Source organism: Lagopus leucura, unplaced genomic scaffold (assembly GCF_019238085.1).
Source record: "Lagopus leucura isolate 7727_CA_CO unplaced genomic scaffold, USGS_WTPT01 Super-Scaffold_100039, whole genome shotgun sequence".
Lineage (NCBI taxonomy): Eukaryota > Metazoa > Chordata > Aves > Galliformes > Phasianidae > Lagopus > Lagopus leucura.
Genome location: NW_024962288.1, coordinates 2,570,069 through 2,588,127, shown reverse-complemented (window position 1 = coordinate 2,588,127; position 18,059 = coordinate 2,570,069). Strand labels below are relative to the sequence as shown.

The 18,059-nt window shown below is 48.2% G+C and overlaps 1 protein-coding gene across 1 annotated transcript in view; it reads left to right on the top strand.

Moving 5' to 3' along the window:
* Window positions 1–17,798, top strand: part of PPP1R16B (protein phosphatase 1 regulatory subunit 16B) — a 49,037-nt gene extending 31,239 nt beyond the window's left edge. Inside the window, exons 3-11 of the mRNA XM_042883680.1 lie at window positions 3,381–3,451; window positions 5,620–5,765; window positions 6,746–6,849; window positions 7,140–7,264; window positions 8,795–8,920; window positions 9,259–9,334; window positions 10,392–10,521; window positions 11,065–11,233; window positions 12,172–17,798. Of these exons, the coding sequence (XP_042739614.1) occupies window positions 3,381–3,451; window positions 5,620–5,765; window positions 6,746–6,849; window positions 7,140–7,264; window positions 8,795–8,920; window positions 9,259–9,334; window positions 10,392–10,521; window positions 11,065–11,233; window positions 12,172–12,693 (1,469 nt within the window). The 3' untranslated portion in view covers window positions 12,694–17,798. The remainder of the gene's footprint in view (window positions 1–3,380; window positions 3,452–5,619; window positions 5,766–6,745; window positions 6,850–7,139; window positions 7,265–8,794; window positions 8,921–9,258; window positions 9,335–10,391; window positions 10,522–11,064; window positions 11,234–12,171) is intronic.
* Window positions 17,799–18,059: the final 261 nt, after the last annotated feature.

The window sequence follows — 18,059 nt, the reverse complement described above, 5'->3', positions numbered from 1 at the left end:
CTCCCAAACCTCCCTGCTTCTGTGGGGGTGTAGGAAGGAATGCGTGTGCCCGGCTGTAAACCAGGTGGGAGGTGTCTGTGCAGGCTGGGAGCCTTCCTGAAAAGGCTGAGCTGCAATGGATGTCTCAGCTCAGCAGACAAAATGGGCCGTGTTTATTTTTAGGTGTGCAAACTGTCGTTTGATGGTTCAGAAAGCCTCAGGGAGCTGCGGGGTTTGTCCCCGACCTGGGGTGGGCTCCCAGTGTGTGTTACAGGAGAGGAGGGTGATGCTCCTGCAGCTCATCCAGTAGCTGCTCTGCATTTAGCAGTGCTCATAAACAGGAGTGTCACAGCGTGCTGTGTTAGAAGCTGGATGCTTTGTTGGCACAGCGCTCACTGCCTCAGTGCTGTCTTTCTGGCAAAGGTTCCCCTGCACAGCAAACATCTGAGCCAGGCTCAGGGTTGGGACCTTTGCCCACATGGTGCAGGGAGCAGTTCTGAGCAGTGTTAGTGGTTGGAGCCGCGTTTGGGTGGGAGTGTAAAAGCATGCAGTAATGCAGGTGAAACAGCTCAGCATTTACTCTGTAAAAGCGGGTATGAACGTCTGAGAATCTTTCCACTGCCTTTGAAATCTCAGCGCAGCAGTTTCTAACAGTGACCTTTAGGAGTGGGGAGCCGGAAGGTGAAATAGAGGAGTTTCAGCATCACTTTCACAAAGAAGTCACTGAGTGCAAAGGACCAATGTAAGCCTGGATCTGTAAGAGTGGAGGGCTGTGTGCATGGAGCGCACAGGTTGGTCCTAAGCTGGATGGTTTGCCACTGTGCATTTTTGAGAGGAATCTCATCAAAAGAAGTGTATTTTGGTGTTGTGTGATTGTTTGTTTGTTTCCCTCCCTCCACAGCAGCAGTTGCCTTTTTATTTTATGAGCCAGTAATACCTGAGGTATGCAGGCAACAGGTACAGAAGGGAGCACACCCAGAGCTGGATGGTGCAGCTCACTGGTGTAGGGGGATCTGTGCTGATGGAGGCATTTTTCTCCATGGGAAAGCCTCCGTCTGCTTGAGGAACTTTTCTGGAACAGCTGTTTCTGCTATAACCTCTGCAGGAATTCACAGAATGACCAGCGATGGTGCTGTGATAGCTCGGAAGGTGAGAGCCCGTTGCCCTGGGGGGGGGCTTTGCAGTGGCTTTTTGCTTTCCCTCTGGTGGATGGGCTTGTGGCATGAAGTGAGGCTGTGAGAAGCGGTTGGCTGTGTTCAGGGGGCTGCCCAGGCTGTCCCAGGACATTTGACAAAGGAGCTTACAGCCTGATCCACTCCGGGTGTATTTTCACAGCTGCTGTGGGAACGGTTTCCATGCAACTCAGCACAGATGTGAATGATCAAATATAAATTGAAGATTGATGCACTCCACCTTGGTGTGTGAGAGGCTCAATTAGAGGCAGAGCAGGCAGAATAATGGAAAATGCATTTGAGTGATGGTTCGGGTAGTGTAATTTGCAATGAATTATTCACAACAGTTTGTTCACCCCACTCTCATTGTGATCATTTTCAGGCCTTCATTTGCTGCGCTTTTGAAAGCTCTTCCCACAACCTGTACCGAAGCAAATCCCTGCACGCGGCCCCTTTTCCCACCCACACGAAGGACAGGTTTGAAGGAGCTCAGCATTTCAGCACAGAGCTCCCTGCAAGAAGTTAATTGGAAGTGTTGAGGTTGAGGAGTTCACACCTGCAATGTGCTGAGGTTTTCCCCACCCAGCAGCCGCCAGCTGCTGTCAGGTTATCCATGTCCCTGTAGCTGGAATGTGGGTTTCCTGCCTGTGTGGCCTGGCATGGGCCGAGAGCTGGGAGGGAAGGGGCTGAGTCACACAAAGCTACTCCATAGCCAGCTGGGATTTATGCCACCACATCCTCCCCATGGAGGGGCAGCACTTGCAGGTTGATCTGCCAGCATCTACTTGTCCAAATCTCCATAATCAGGAAACGTGATTATGGGGCTGTGTGTCATCAGTACGCAGGGCCTCCACAATGGCTCAGATTGAGTTAAAGCCTGAATGGCAGAGCATCCGCAGTAAGTAACAGCTGAGCAGAGCTGTGGGGAAGCTGCCCATCGTCAGCCCTCACTGCATGGATGTGTGGGGTCAGGGCTTTTATTGCAGCTGGGTGCGTGGGTATGGATGTGGGTTTCCTGCACTGCCTCCGAGCTGGAAAAAACAGCCAGGATTCGGGCTTTGCAGTTGCGTGGGGTGAGTTTTGTTCTTTGCTGTCTTCTCTTTTATTTGGTATTGGTTTTCTCTTGCACATCTGAATGCCTTCGTATTGTTTCCAGCAAGTGGAAACATGCCTCAGACTGGTGGCATCCACACAAAATTTCACTTAGGTTTTGATTTGACTGTCTTGTAAGTGTGCCTTCAGCTGAACAGAGCTTTGTTCATCACTACTGCTCGTGGCTGCAGCACAGAGCTGCGTGGGACTGCTGGGCTCACTGCCTTTGCTCTCGGTTATCATTGCCAGCACTGAAGTTCACTGCCCTTTTACTGCTCCTTACTTTGCAGCTCTGGTTTTGCTCAGTCTCCTTGCCAGCAAATCAGGTGGGGTTGCACCATCTGCTGCTGTGTTGGTCCCAAGGGGAGCAGCTACGAGCTCTTGCTCTGCCTGTGCTGGCACTGACATCTGGGGTGGGAAAAGCACTAGGTAGTGAAATCTCTGGAGAAAAAGCAAGGAGTGAGAAAGCAAACAGAAGATGGGTGTGGATCATCCCGACCTGTCAGTGGAGTTGAATTTGAAGAGTTCCTGCTGTTGCTGTCAGATTGCTTCCTCTGCCTTATTGCTATTACCCCCATGGAGGAGCTGCACCTCAAAGCAAACTTTGTCTGTTACCTAAGGGCTAATGGCTTTTTATGTGCTTCCAAAATTTGAATTTAATGGAATAAATCTTATCCTTACCCCCTAAAGCAGCAATCAAAAAGTTAAGCCTCTGGCATGCTTTCCTCAAATACCCAACCACTCATGCTAAGGGTCCAGAGCAACCCTGGTGTGTTTTAATGTGCCAGGGCCCCTGAATGCATTGGGTGCCTTGTACCAACCAGGCTGATGGCTTCTGGAGGCAACACCTCATCCTCCCACAGTGAGATCTCTCTCATGGTTGAAACCCAGACCCTTAGGCTCTCTGACCACCTCAGAGCCCTTGCAGCATGCAGAGGTTGCAAAGCAAAAGATGAAAACGTGAATTGTTCTGCACACCCACATGGAAATGGGAGCTGTCATAAAGCCTCCTTTGGATGGAGGCTGGGCAGAAAGCTGTGTGCTGCTGCTCTCTGCTGGATGGAGCCAGCAGGGTGCCCAGGGCTGCTGAGGGAGTGGGTGCCTGCTGTGACCTTGCTCTCCTCTTCCTCTTTGCAGTGTGCTACCTGCTGAAGAGCAACATCAGCCCTGACCTGTGCAACGAGGACGGACTGACTGCACTGCACCAGGTGAGGCTGCAGGATGGAGTGTTCCCAGGCGTTGTTGCTTGCTCAGAGCTGGGTCACTTTGCCACGCTGCTCTGGTCTGTGGGCTGAGATCCAGCATGTTAACTCACATTGGTAGACTACTGACCGTTGCTTTGGAATGGGTTTAAATAAATGATGGAAGAGGTGTCAGAGGAGCCCCCACAGCTCTCTGTTGGCTCAGGGTCATGGGCTGGTTTGTGTGAGGGCCACAGCTGATGGCAGTAAAGCACAGGGCTGTCATCCTGCTGCAAGGCTGCATCCTTCCTCGCGGCCTTCCTGCCATGAGGGTTTGTTATTCTTCCTATAGCCCCATCCCCATTCTTTGAATCGTGGGGCACAGAACCAGAGCCTCAGTGTCATCAATTTTAAATCTCTCCAAACACGTTCAAAAAGCCAAGTCTTTAGAGAGGAGACATTGATTTGTTCTGCGTAGGGTGCACAAATCAGATGTGCAGAATTTCTGCACTGGCTTCTATTTCTAGTCCGAAAGGTTTTCAGTGCACACCACCTAAGTCACACCTACCTACTGCATATTCATAGCGTTATGTAAATGCAAGGGTACATAACATATTTGAGCGTTCTGCACTTATGTGGGGGTCTTTGGTTGTTTGGGGAGGTGTCCCACTCCTCGCTTTATCCATGTTTGGGTACAAGGACACCCAGTCCCTTCTGGTTTGTTGCTGTTTTGGACTTGTGCCTCATTTCAAGGATGTCTGTCCTTGTTTCCTATTCATGGCAATCTTGGATCTTTGAAGAGAATCATTCCATCTCAGGAAGATTGTTTTTTTTTCTAAGTAAGCGGGACATCTGGAACTTAAAGCAGAGCTGCAACCTGGAGCAGAATGCCTCAGCCAGACAAAAATGTTAATTAGCTCTGGAGCCATCATTGGGACAGTCCCCAGGCTGTGCCTGGAAGTCACCACCTCCTCGCAAAGCAATGGTGTAGCTCTGGAATGTGACTTTTCTCCATTTAAACAATCCTACTGACTTGGGATTTTCATCTTTTCTGCACGTTGCTTTTGTCCTCAGAGCTGGATGGATGTTGGCCTGAAAAGGCTAGCTGGCTCCTAGAGGGCACCCAGAGGTGTCCCACCGCTGGCTGCTGAAGCCCTGAAGTGCTTTGTCTACTAAAGGATCAGTTTTGGTAAAGGTTCATTTGGTGATCAAGGTGGAGCTTTGCCTTTACAAGAATTAATTGAATCCCTGAGCAGGGAGAAGCTGCCAAATGATCACAAATGCCCATTACCAGTGGCTTCCAGGAAAGGATGCAGCGTATGCTTCTGTGATAACTTGGCTGCTTGACAGGCATGATTTTAGTCTCACTTTCCCGTATAAATAGTAAACAGAAATAGAAATACACACAGGGTGCTTGTCGCTGCCGAGATGCTTGCTGTGGGTGTAGATCAGCCCCTGGCAGCCTTGTGCTGCAGTGCGTGGGTCTGCAGCAACACACAGCCAACGAGCAGGCTGTCTGCACAAGGACAAATCTTGTTCTGGTGTCTCATGGGTACATTCAAGTCACAGAGTGAGCACGAGGTGGATCAAAGCAAATTCCACCTTTCCCAGAGGAAGACGGCCAGGGCCCTTGCAGGTTGCCTCTGGGCTATGGTGTGAATGCATCAAGTCTTCCAGGAAAGATGTCCCATGGAGTCCTTCATAGTTCTGGGAATCCAGCTTGTGTCTCTTCAGATGACATTGGTGGGAAGCATGAGCTGCTTATGAGCTGCTCATCATGTGCCACTGTGGGGGATTTTCCCTAAGAAGAGGGAATGTTGGCTTGTCAGCTCATCCCTTGGTATGTGGCCATACTGGTTACCTTGAATTTCTGCTGTGTTTGCTCTTGAATATGGAAGACCCCGAGGAGCAGCTGTATATATATGTGCTGTTGTTCCCCCACTGCTTCAGCCCCAAACAAGGTCCTGTAGAACATCAGTGACCTTCAGTCCATCCATCATAGGTGTTCTGCACAGTGTCATTCTGACCTGGGTGTGCTGAATGTGATGTTGGAGATGCTTGTTGCCAAACACTGCAGCATAGAGTAGGTCCTTGTGTCCAAGTACAACTGAGCAGATATGAGCCCTCTGCTTCCCGAACTAAAAAAACGAAGTAAAAAAACCCAAACCAATCTGTTTCCATCTCTCCCTCAACAGTGCTGCATAGACAACTATGAAGAGATTGTTAAGCTCCTCCTCAGCCATGGGGCCAATGTCAATGCCAAGGACAACGAGCTGTGGACTCCCCTGCATGCAGCAGCCACGTGTGGTCACATCAACCTGGTGAAGATCCTCATCCAGCAGTAGGTGGCTTGTTATGTCTGTCCCTTTTGGCAAGTCTGATTTCACCCACAGCTTCTGTTGGTGGAATCTGAGACTGTTTGGGACCTCTTGGAGATGGTAATTGCCTGCTCCCAGGCTGTTGATAAGAACCCTTCCTGCATTGGGGAAGAGGAGGAGGAAGAGCAGGAGGGCTGAGGAAACGCGGTAAAACCCCAGTAGGCTTCACTCAGTTTTATGAAGCTTTTGGGACTGAACTGAAATTGGCCAAATTTGGGGTAAAAAAGAAAAAGGACCTGGAATCTAAATGCAGGTGGATACTGTCTTTCCAGTGCTGGTAACTGGCCAAATAGATCGGAGGTCAACTAAGGACCACTTAATAGATAATTAAAATGATGTGGTTCAGAGGGTGCTGGAAGTTTTCTACCCTGTGGGGTAGAGTTGATATGGAGGCTTAGGGAATTGCATTTGGAAAATCAGAAAAATAAACCTGGCACTGGGTGACTTTTCTACATTTTTTTTGGTTTTGCCAACGGTCCTTTGGTTAGACACAAGGCTCCCTCTGCCATTCAGCCCTTGTCTTTTACAGCTTCTCTGTTCCTTACGAACTTTTCTTTCAAGGACTGCCAGATGCCCAGGTAACAAGCACCTGGTAATTGCTTGGCATGCTTATCCAGAAACTCAGCAAATGAATGATTTCTGTCACTGAGAAGCTGATGGTGTGTTTGGTGCCAGGAGGAGAGCGAGGACCAGGAGCAGCTCAGTGCCTCACGTACCCCCAGTCCATGAAGAAGGTGCTGCCTTTCATCCACGTTTGGAATTTGTCTTCCCCATCTGTAGCTCTTTGGCTGTTTTAAATCTTTCTTCACTGACATAAAGGTTGGGGCCATTTGTGCAGCTAGCAAAAAACCAGCCAGGGTTTAGTAAGTGTTTATCTCAGTGTTGGACTGCCAGCTCTCGGATGTCCCGGGTCATTTCTGTTAACGCCTCTTTCCCCTCGCAGCGGAGCAGACCTGCTGGCGGTGAACGCGGATGGCAACATGCCCTATGACCTCTGTGAGGATGAGCCAACCCTGGATGTCATTGAGACGTGCATGGCCTATCAGGGTAAGGAGATTGAGAACGTGCAAAAGACAGAAGTGGGCCCACGTAGCGCTAAAAATTACCTTCTCAGCTCTTGTTTGGCCCCTCAAGAAAAGCAGAGAGCTGTGCCTGCCATAGATTTCTGGCGCTTGCCTCTGTTTAGTTTCTCTGATTCCTAAACGATGATGGTGAAGTCCCTTCACCTCTGAAAAGGACGTTGAGGCCGTGCCAACCAGCCAGGAGTCATGAATACAGTTTTACTCAACCACTGGAGACAAAGACCCTTCCCAACTCTTTACCTGGAATTTTAACAGGAATTACACAGGAAAAAATCAATGAGATGCGGGCTGCCCCGGAGCAGGTCATGATCTGTGACATTCATGACATACTTGCGACTGGCCAGGACCTGAACAGGACTGATGCCCAAGGTGCCACGCTGGTGAGTGAAACTGCATGGCTTCATCTCACCTTCCTGCAGCCTGCGGGCGATGAAACCTGCCCTGTGGCAGGCAGTGGTACAGCAGCAACACAGACAGGTCACTGAGAAGAGCGAGGAAGCTGTTTGGATTGTTCTCTCTGTTTTGGTCTTGACATGTAGGATAAATGAGTACAGCTCATGAGCAAAGCCAGCACAGCTTACTGCCTATCCCTGCACTTTTTGGAACAAGTTATCTGTCATTAGCTATAAACAGGAGAGAGAATGGCTGTTTATGAGGGTGGATACTGATGGGACAAGGGGGAATGGTTTTAAACTGAGACAGGGGAGGTTTAGGTTGGATATTAGGAGGAAATTTTTCATTCAGAGGGTGGTGATGCACTGGCACAGGTTGCCCAAAGAGGTTGTGGATGCCCCATCCCTGCAGGCATTCAAGGCCAGGCTGGATGTGGCTCTGGGCAGCCTGGTCTGGTGGTTGGCAACACCAATCACCAATAGCAGGGGGTTGGAACTGGATGAGCATTGTGGTCCTTTTCAACCCAGCCCATTCTATGATTCTATGATTCAAGCCCCCATTTGCTTGTCTGACTGCTTCTGAGTGGTAACTGACTCCTTGTTAAGCCACGTGACCTCTAGAGAGTAGGACCCAGTGCCATAAAATTCATGTAAAAATCAACTGAACGGTCAGAAAGCATTAGAATTTTTTTTCCAGATGAGTGTATAGCTTCCTGTGGTGGAATCCATGTGGGAAAACCTTGAAAAGAAGCTTTTGTGCTTCTTGTCAGCACAGCTGAAAAAGAATGAGCTCTGAGTGGAGTTGGTGCTTTCAGAACAGTGCCCAGGTCAGTGCTGTGCTCAGAAAGGCAGCAGCAGGCAGCAGTTGTGAAAACCTTCAGAGGCACAAAATGTGGTGGAGAATGGGAGTCTATTATTGATGTCTTCAGAGCGACGGGTGTAGCTGGAGGCTGGGATCTGAAAAAGTCAGATTCCTTTAACTTAAAGTAGCCACAGATGTAAATGTTTCTGATTTTCAAATGGTGAAAGCAATCAGAAGAGATTGGAAGTGCACTCGCACAAAGGGAGCGCGACTAAAGCAGGCTGGGCAGTTGGTCAGCAAATCACATCTCCAGCCCTTGGTGGGGAAGAGGAGATGTTTGCTGGCATGGAGAGTGCAGAGTTCACAGCAGGAGATGTTCCCCATTGCAGGTTTGCACTTTGATGGTGCTGTTTGCTTACAGTCTGGGAAGTACTTAGGAGACCTTGATTTAAAATAGAAAACAGTATACTTTTAACCCATGTATGTAAGTGATGTTAAGCACTTGCCTTTCCAAACAGAATTACATGCAGGTTGCACTAAGTTTCAGTCATGGAAACAAGATGCTTTTGACCTGAAATGTATCTGCAAAATTTGGAATGTGCTGCCCGTGTAAATTTAGACTCAGATGCTATACAAAAATTCCACTGAAATTTGCTGTAAAAAATGCCCATTCATGATCCTTGCAGGTGGCTCATGCTCTCTTCCTTGTCTTCTAGCTGCACATAGCCGCAGCCAATGGGTATCTGCACGCAGCTGAAGTCCTTCTTGATCAGGGGGCAAGCCTGGATGTGAAGGACTGGGACGGCTGGGAACCTCTTCATGCTGCAGCTTTCTGGGGACAGGTGAGGATTTTGATGCAAATGTCAGCTGCAAGGGTGACATCACTTTCTGCCTGGACAGACCGTGGAGCACTCTGCCAATGGGAGCAATCTGTGCTAGGACTGAGCTTGCTGCACGGTGGCAGATGATAGCCCTGGAGCTCCAGAAAGAACCTTTTGCTGAGAAAGGTTGGGAGAGTATGTCTGTGTGGTGAATGGTGGGAACTGTGTTTAACATTGTGTACATACCAGAATAATTTGAGGCGAGTTGAGTATGCATGCCATTGCCTCTTCTCAGTTTTGAGGCAGAAAAGGTTTGCCTCAAATACTTCTGTCAATTGGCTTTCTTTCCCTTCCTTTAGATGCAGATGGCTGAGTTACTCGTGTCCCATGGGGCTAGCCTGAGTGCCAGGACATCTTTGGATGAGATGCCAATAGGTGAGTTGACTAACATTAGAAAGCAGATCAAAGTTACTAAGAAAGGTGTTCAGAAGCTCTTTGCTTTGAGCTTACTGGGTCTTCAGATGGAGCTTTCAGAAGCATTAGCTTTTCATTTTTCAGATGTCTAGAATCAAAGCTGGGGGACTGAAGTTTTAAAGAGCCTGATTCAGTATTTCTAAAAATAGTTCCTCCTACTCATTTAAAAAAAGAAAAAAAAAGAAAAATTCATTTCTTGAGCTCTGAGTTTTTATCTTTTTTGCGCTCATGTCATCCCACTATTCCTGTGCTTTGGAGTCTACCCGCTCCTTCCTTGTGGTCTTGGATGTGCCCCAAGCAGCAGGGTTTGCAGTACCACTTCTGAAACTGTTGAGTGCAGCCCTAAGACTTAGATGTCTCCAGCTCTGCCTTGATGCAATGAAGTGTGGGAACCTGTTGGGGCTGGAGAAGAAAAACACACACAGTTCCTGGAACAGATTGGAAGTAGAAGTGCCAAAGTGCTAGCACCTGGCCAAGAGTATTACAATCTTATGCCGTGTTTTCTTTTGCCAAAAGGTTTTCCGAGTCTTAACTGAAAAATCCGTGTGTTCTCATTTTGAAGGATAGAAGTTCTTGTCTCCTACCACGACTGCTCTGCTTTCGTCTGTTCTCCTTAATTTTGGAGAAATTAAAAAAAAGCTGCACTCAGGGGAGGTACGGGCTGATAATTAGGGAAATGTATTTTCCTTCCACTTGAAGCTTTGAGACACTGCTTGATGTCTCTTTCACCCATTCACAGGAGAAGGCACAGCCTGCTACCGGAGTTACGATGAACCCTGGCTGAATAGCTGGATCGTTGCAAAGCTGAGCCACAGAGCTCTTGCTTTCTGATTCCACTTAGTCGTCCCTACCACCGTTTGTTTGGAGACAAATGTGCCTAAGCATATTTTGCTTAAATTTCCCTCCTTCCTCTGAGCATTTGGAGTTTTATTTACTAGGAAGGCATAATCTTTAACATGGTGTTAACGGCACCGCATTTGAATGCTCTAACTAGTGCCTTGGTTTACGTGTCCCTTAGATCTGTGTGAGGAAGAGGAGTTCAAAGTATTACTTCTGGAGTTGAAACACAAGCACGATGTGATAATGAAGTCTCAGATGAGGCATAAATCCTCCCTGAGCCGAAGAACCTCCAGCACTGGCAGCCGGGGGTGAGTGGCCAAGATGTTATCTTCAGACACTGCTTGCAAATGTCTTTATAAGGTGTTCTCTAGACATCAAAGCAGTTCTGCTGACCACAGAGCTCCCTAAACAGACCCTGGGCCTTTGCCCTCTGTATTTACTCCACTGGTTGCAGAGCAGATCCATTAGATGAGCTGTGTGAGATCACAGAATCATTAACGTTGGAGAAGACCACTGGGATCACCAAGTGCAACCCCAACCCATCCCGCCATGCACACTAACCATGTTCCTCAGTGCCACATCTCCGTGGTTCTTGAAAACCTCTCACTTTTTCTTTTCTTGAAAATCACCCACCTTTGCAGTGTTACTTTAAAACTCTTTAAAATTCCTCCCACCTTTAATATCCACACAAGTGCCTTTGTCTGCTTTGCGTGGGTACCAGGAAACTAAATTCACGTTACATTCCAGTGGGAGATGCTAGGAAGCACGAGGAGAGGCTGAGAAGAGCTACAGGGTGAGGAGAACTTGCATGCCGTGCTCACAGCTCTGTGCTCCTTCCCCCTGCCCAACAGGAAGGTGGTGAGGAGAGCCAGCCTCTCCGACCGGACAAACCTCTACAGGAAGGAGTGCGAGAAAGAGGCCATCGTGTGGCAGCAGCTGGGAGCAGCAGAAGAAGGAAGGAACTCGGGTCTCATTGGCGAAATTGGGGAGACTCGGTCTGACCAGGAGAACACAGACCCCGTAAGGAATCTCTTCTGTCTTAGGGAGTCACAGCAGAGGGTGGGTAACGCTGCTCCTGGGATGGGAGGAGGCTGAAAAAAATCCTAAGCCTCATGTGTCAGATTTGAGCAAAAGACCAAATTTTAGTTTAAAGTGGGATATCCCACTCCAGTGGGAAGGCTGCTCTGGATTTACAGTGGCATAGAGAAGTTTGAAATATGGCCCCAGTGAACCACAGTGTCCAGAAGAAACAGAACTCTATTGTGACACACGCATTTCTCCTTAGAGCTAACAAACTGGTAATCACAGAAAAACCGCTATCTTGCTTTGCAGTTATTTGATTTTAGTTCAGTTTTTATTGTGTTATATTAACATGTGTATCTCTCAGTCCATATTTTTTTTTGGAGTCCTTCCATGCAGACATAGAATTAGAATCATAGAATTGTTTCAGTTGGAAGGCACATTTAAAGGCCATCCAGTCCGGCCCCCTGCAGTGAACAGGAATACCCACATCTCCATCCGTGCTCAGAGCCACATCCCTTGGCCTTGGGTGTCTCCAGGGACAGGGAACCCACCATCTCTCTGGGCAACCTGTGCTCACTGCCCTTGTTGTAAGAAACTTTTCCTTATGACCTGTCTAGATCTCCCTTCTTTAAGTTTGAAAGCACTTTTCCTTATCCTATCATAGCAGACCCTGCTAATGAGTCTGTCCCCTTTCTTACAGCCCCACTTAGATACTGAAAAGCCAGGATCAGGTCTCTCCAGAGCTGCCTTTTCATTTCCGTGTTCCTGGCTGGGGCTTCTGGCAGTTTAGAGTTGGTGGGTGAATTCAGTGGTTTTGCTGCACTACCTCTGGATGAAAGAGTGAGTGTGAGCTGGCTTAGGAAGTTGTCACAGGGATGACCCGTATGATGGAGAACAGGGGACAGATGCTCTTTTTTGATGTGTTCTTGTTGCAGAATTCACTGCTGGAGAGCTCTTCCCTCTTTCCGGAGTTAGCAAACAAAAGCACCCAGTGTGACTCTGAAATCCCCCTCCAGAATGGACTCATGGCCTCTGCCAGCACTTACCCATACACCTTCTCCAACGGGGATGTGTGGGGCATGCACGCCGACCCTGATGGTAACCCAGGCCACGTGCTGCCCTACGGCAGCCCCGCGCTCCCTGACGCGCAGCAGTTTTGGGGTGCCTACAAGGAGCAGGGCCACCAGACGCTCTCTGAACTGAAGCGGCAGCGGGCTGCAGCCAAGCTCCTCAACCACCCCTTCCTCAGCACTCACTTTGGCAGTGGTGCGGGGGGAGTCGCCGAGAACGGGGCGGAGGCCAAGTCGCACCTAATTGCATCCAGGACTTCTCCCTACAGCTCCAATGGGACCTCAGTGTATTACACAGTGTCCAGTGGGGAGCCGCCCCTCTTGAAATTCAAAGCTCCCATGGAGGAAATGGAAGAGAAGGTGCATGGGTGCTGCAGGATTTCCTAGTTCCACCTGTTACTCGCCTCGGAGGAAACGAGAAGGGAGAGGGCTGGTAGGATCTATCGCCACGGCCAGGTTGTTTGCATTCCAAGGGGAGAGTCTGGTTATGGACATCCTGACTGAAGCAGTCTCCTTCATCTTGAATTGTACTTTACCCTGCTAGTTACTTCCATTGAAGTCAAATGAGTAATGCAGGTGGAGCAAGGCTCTCAGGAGAGAAAAGGATACGCATCGGTATGATACAAAAACAAAAAATAAAGATGCCTACGTCTTTCTCCCTGGGTAAGAAGGTGTGGTGCACTGTCTCCCCATCCTTGGGAAGTCATGGGATGGCTTGGAAAGAAGAAGCGATCTGAATTAAAATCTTTGCATCTGAGCCTCTTGCTGCTGCAAGCAACCGAGCTTCCTGAGGGTAACAGTTCAGACCTGAATTTTCACTCTTAAGTGATGCACGTTTCCTGCAGGGGGGAGGTCAGCCCTACGGGAGGTTTGCAAATGGACAGAGCTGATTTCCGTGCATCTGGATCCTGCGTCTGCAGGGGCTGAGCAACAAGCAAGTGTAGATACTACATGTAGATACTATACTTGCTGTAGGAAGTTTGCAAGGTGTCTCCTTGCAGTGACAGTTCACCATCAGAAACTACGCACTGACTGGGTCCTGTTCTGCTCATCGAAACTCACGCTGCAGACTGCATCAGGTTTAAAGCAGAACTCTTCCTGGAGCAGGTGCCACTCAGCAGGCTTTACAACTGATGTTGCAATAAGGGGCCCTGGCAATAGAATTTTACTGCAATAAAATACTGACAAAGGTCTATATTGGGATAAGTAATTTAAAACACTTATTTGTACTATTTAGACTTCAATTTGTTTAAAACTGAAAGGACTTTTGCTGATCTCACTTTCCTATTGATTGTTTGTTTACTCTCTATGCTCAGCACAGATACTTGGGGCGGTGTGCTTTATGTTCTGACTTTTCTGGATTTCCAGAACCACAGGGCTTGGGAGGGCCGAAGAGGAAGGGCTTGCCTACACTAATCCAGAAAAGCCTGAAAGCATTTCTAATCTCTGTAGGTGTTACCTTGCGTTAACCTGAAGTCTTTGGCTGATGAGTAACTTAAATCATTGCTTTGGTAGTTGAACATTGCAGCGGGACAGGAAACTTTTTTGCCTTTATTTCTAGCTTCCATGCTGAAGTCATCAGCATCCATCAGAACAAGGCTTGAGTGCCTTTGTGTGTCAGGGAGTCAGCATGCAGCACTGAGCGAAGCCTCTGCTGCAGGCAGGTGGGCACACCAACATGCAGTTCATGTTAATTCAGACACACATGAGAAACTCCTGTGTGGTATAATGTGCAGTTTTGGTATTGGCTTTTCCAGCAAGTGGAAGTTTTGGCATATCTTGTGGGGGTGAAGGAAAAATGGCCACAGTTGAGCTAACGAGTTCCATCCGCAGGAGCAGTTGTTTGTAAACGTTCAACCCTCTTTCTGCACAGAGGAGCTATTGCACACATCAGTGTTTGCCTGCCTGAGTATGAGTTGCCTTGGGCAGCTGAAATCCCGGGTTGAGCACAGCCTGTCTGGGTCTCTGTAAGCCAGCAGTGGACTGAATCCTGCTTGCAGAGATGCTGTTGTGCTTCAGCCAAGCAACAGAAAATGCAGCTTCCACCCATCAGCCTTTTAGCTGCAGTTGTTAGACATCAGTGTAACGTTCCTCCCCTCCACAGCTTTAGGAGCAAACTGGAAAATTGCAGCAGTTGATTTGACATCTTTTTTTCTTTTTCTTTCTTTTTTTTTTTTTTTTTTTTAACTTCCATTCAGTTAAAGGCAAAGGGGTTCTTCGTATGTTTGAAACAGAGAAGTTGGGCTTTTCCTAACACAGCACCAGTCAGCTTGCACTGCTGAGCTCCTCTGTGACTGGAACACATCAATATAAGACCAGAAAATAATTCTTGTGCTTAACTTCAAGGGAAATTAAAAGCCGCTTTCTGGTAGAAAGAGGGTAATTTGGTAACTGGGCAGACTTTTCAGCATCTGTGTTTCGTTAAAGGTGGGTCTCTGATCAGCTAGAGAAAATCCATCTGAGATGGTATCAAGTGTAGCTGCGTGTCACTGTGTGGGGGAAGATGATCCTTCAGGTGGCTCTGCTCTCGCATGGTGCTGGGGGTCGTCTCCTCACATCCATCCCTCTGAGAATTCTGGACTCAGTGTACAAATTTTTGGTGCTGCTACTCACTAGGTGCAAAATACATGGTGCAAATTCAGCCCAGCTGATGCCTTCCTTCGTTGTTGGGCCAGTCTCCTCAGAGCAGATTGGTACCATCGAGTGTATTGAATCCTCCGTAACTCCATGCAAATGAAAACGAGGCGCTTGAATGCAACAGTGCAAAGTAGTTTGAGGTTTGCTTTCTCTGAGAGCTGCTGATAGGTTAAAGCTGTAGGAAGCCAGTCCATTTTAGACCAATGGATTTTAGTTAATTGCTATTTCACTCTGTTTATATGTGAAACCGCGGGAGTTCTTAATTCTACCTGTGATCTAGAGCAAACCAGCAATTGATTTACTGTCAGGAGAAAGATGCTACAGGTTCTAGATTATTCATCATCCACTTAATTGGTCTTTGTGTTGCAATTGTAAAATTGGCCATAATAGACTCTTCCAGCATTACCACTGCAAGGTAACATGCTCACTGAAGTCTGGTGCTGTCTGGTTGGATGGAATCAATTCTCTTTTAGATGGCACAGTCAGTCATCGAGAAATGCTCCACGATTTGTTTCTTAGCCAAGTCTTTATTTTCCTCTGGCTTTGGGCAGAAGTTGCATCAGGGTAGGATTTGGGAGGACTGTGGAACAGTGACCTAAGGTAGATAAGCACCTTTGTGTCAGTGACATTCTGGATGTAATGGTCAGTGCCTGTGGAGCACTGCCAAATAAGCTCAGGGAAAGCTGACAGTTCTGCCTGCAGAGCTGCTGGTTGTAGGTCTGGGATGAGTGATTGTGTAAAACGGGTGTTCAGCCTGCTTCTGGCAGCGTGTTTTGGAGAGCTGACTTTGGGGGGGATTAAAAAACGTGCAGAAATTCTTATATGTGCATTGTAGGAGCTCATCTCTAGGAGCAGGGCTCTTAATTGTAAAACTTAGCAGTGTTGTAACAGTAGTGCTTTCTGTATCTGTGTTTGAGTAAAGGCTATCCTAGTGGAATGGTCTGAAGTACAAAGCAGGAGGCGCTTTGGCTAATTCACTAGATCTTCGTTTTGCTAAACAGCCGTGGACGCTGTGAATTGTGTTGATTGGCATGTCAAGCACTTGGCTTATGAGAGAAAGATACAGGGGTTTTACACTATAACCAGTGACTCTAGGTTCAATAATACTCTAAATACAGATTCAAGGTCAGATCAGGGTCACACTTGCATCAGCAGTAGCCTAAGGTTGTGGTGGTTCATGAAGGCCACGCAGAGATCTGGGGAGTGCAGTGCTGGCCTGCTGTAGGTGGAGCTGCATGTGGGAATGACCTCCCTACTTGCAGAATCTTCCTTGCTCTCTACGTCGAAAGACTTGACTTAACTGTAAAAAGAAATGTCTCTCAGAATAGCATCTCTGTTTTACTAAGCTCAACCGAGGAAGTCCCAGCAATGAAATGTCAGATAAGGGCTTAAGCACTATTGCTGGGATCTGTGTGACTTCAGGCCTGGATCTGTGCTTGGCATACCCAGTGATGTGATTTTAGCTCAATGTCACTTCTGTGGTGCTCTGGAATCCTACAACCCTCTGTTCAGCCAAGAAAGGACTCCAGCTGGCGGGATGCTGTAGCAGGTGTTGTTGGGCACCAGAGACTGAGGAACTCCCGGTAGGGAAGGAGCAGAGCATGGCAGGGCAGTGGCAATAAGGAATCGGTGCAGTCCATGGCAGAGGCACTGAATTCTCTGGTGCACTGAGCAAGGTCTTATTTCATGGGGTTGCAGATGAAAGCACTTATGATCTCCCAGCTGGCTTTACAAGTTTTGTTCGGTGTGCTTTTGGTTTAATCTTGGACCTCTGGTCACCCAAATCTTGCACACTGAAATACAGCTGGCAGTATCCTGAAATAAGAATAACTTAACTGAGAAAGCAACAGTACTGGTCTGTGGTGAGCCGTGGATTAACTGTTGTGCATCTGCTGGAAGGTGTCCTCCCTGTGTCTGGGTATTTCTGTGCCTTATATTTGCTAAAATTACTCTGTTGTTGGTCTCTGGAGTGCTTGCAGTGCTGTGCGGTGCTGTTTGCTATTGCAAGGGAAAGCAGTTCAGAGCCAGACATCGAAGCTTTTGTTTCTCCCACGATCACTGTTTCCCTTCATATTACCCAGAATGAAAATGATCAGGATAATTTAACAAATCTTTTTGACCTCTTTTGGTATAGCAGCTCTCCCGAGGCAGAATCCAACACGTGCTCAGAGTGCCGTTAATATCTGGAGTTTTGTTTTCTTTGTGGCCGTACAACAGAGCCGGTTGTTCTTTGGCTGTGTTCATCCTGCCCAAGCAGGCACTGGGCTGCAGTCCCCCCTCATCATCCGGGTACCGCGGGGCTCTTCAGGCAACGTCTGACCCAGAACATCGCGCTGCATTCCAGCTGTGGTAGAGGAAACAACGCTCGTGGAGCGTGTTCTGACCTCACCAACACACTGACCTCCACCGGGAGACAGATACGGGTTTTACAGCACTGCAAAAGCAGCCTTGGCACTGCAGCACAGGGCGCCTTCTGCAGTAACCCTCACCCCATCCTGCAGAGCGTACAGACCCAGCCGACCAGGTGTATTTTATGTGAGAGAAAGAACGTGAGGACTGCGTGTTGTATTAGCAGCTTTGTGTATAAAATGGCATTTTGGCAATCAGAGTCTAATATATTTAAAACTTTTTTTTTTTAAAGGATATTTGATATTGTATGGAGCTGACTTTATTGTTACTGTAAGTATGAAGAGATGGTTTCTTAACGTGTTGAAGCAACGCATAAAATCTTAAATTTTATGTAAAACTCATGCCAAAAGGGTATGTCTGACAGTATTAGCACCTGACCTGCGTCTTTAATAGAGAGATTGAATTTTTTAATTTAAAAACATATATATATATATATTAAATTTCTTTTAATAACACAGAAAGTGCCGTTGGTTCTTCTGGGCTTCGCAGCTGAGGGCTGTAACGAATGAGGGGCGGGGCGGGCGGCCAACGGCGGCGGGGCGGGGCGGGACGAGCGGCCAATGGCGGCGGGGCGGGGCGGGACGAGCGGCCAATGGCGGCGGGGGGCGGAGCGCCGCTCCTCCAGTGGCGGCGTTGCGCGGCGCCGTTTGGATTCAAAGGCGCTATAAAGGCGCCGTAACGGCGCTGCCCGCGGCCGCCCGCCCTCC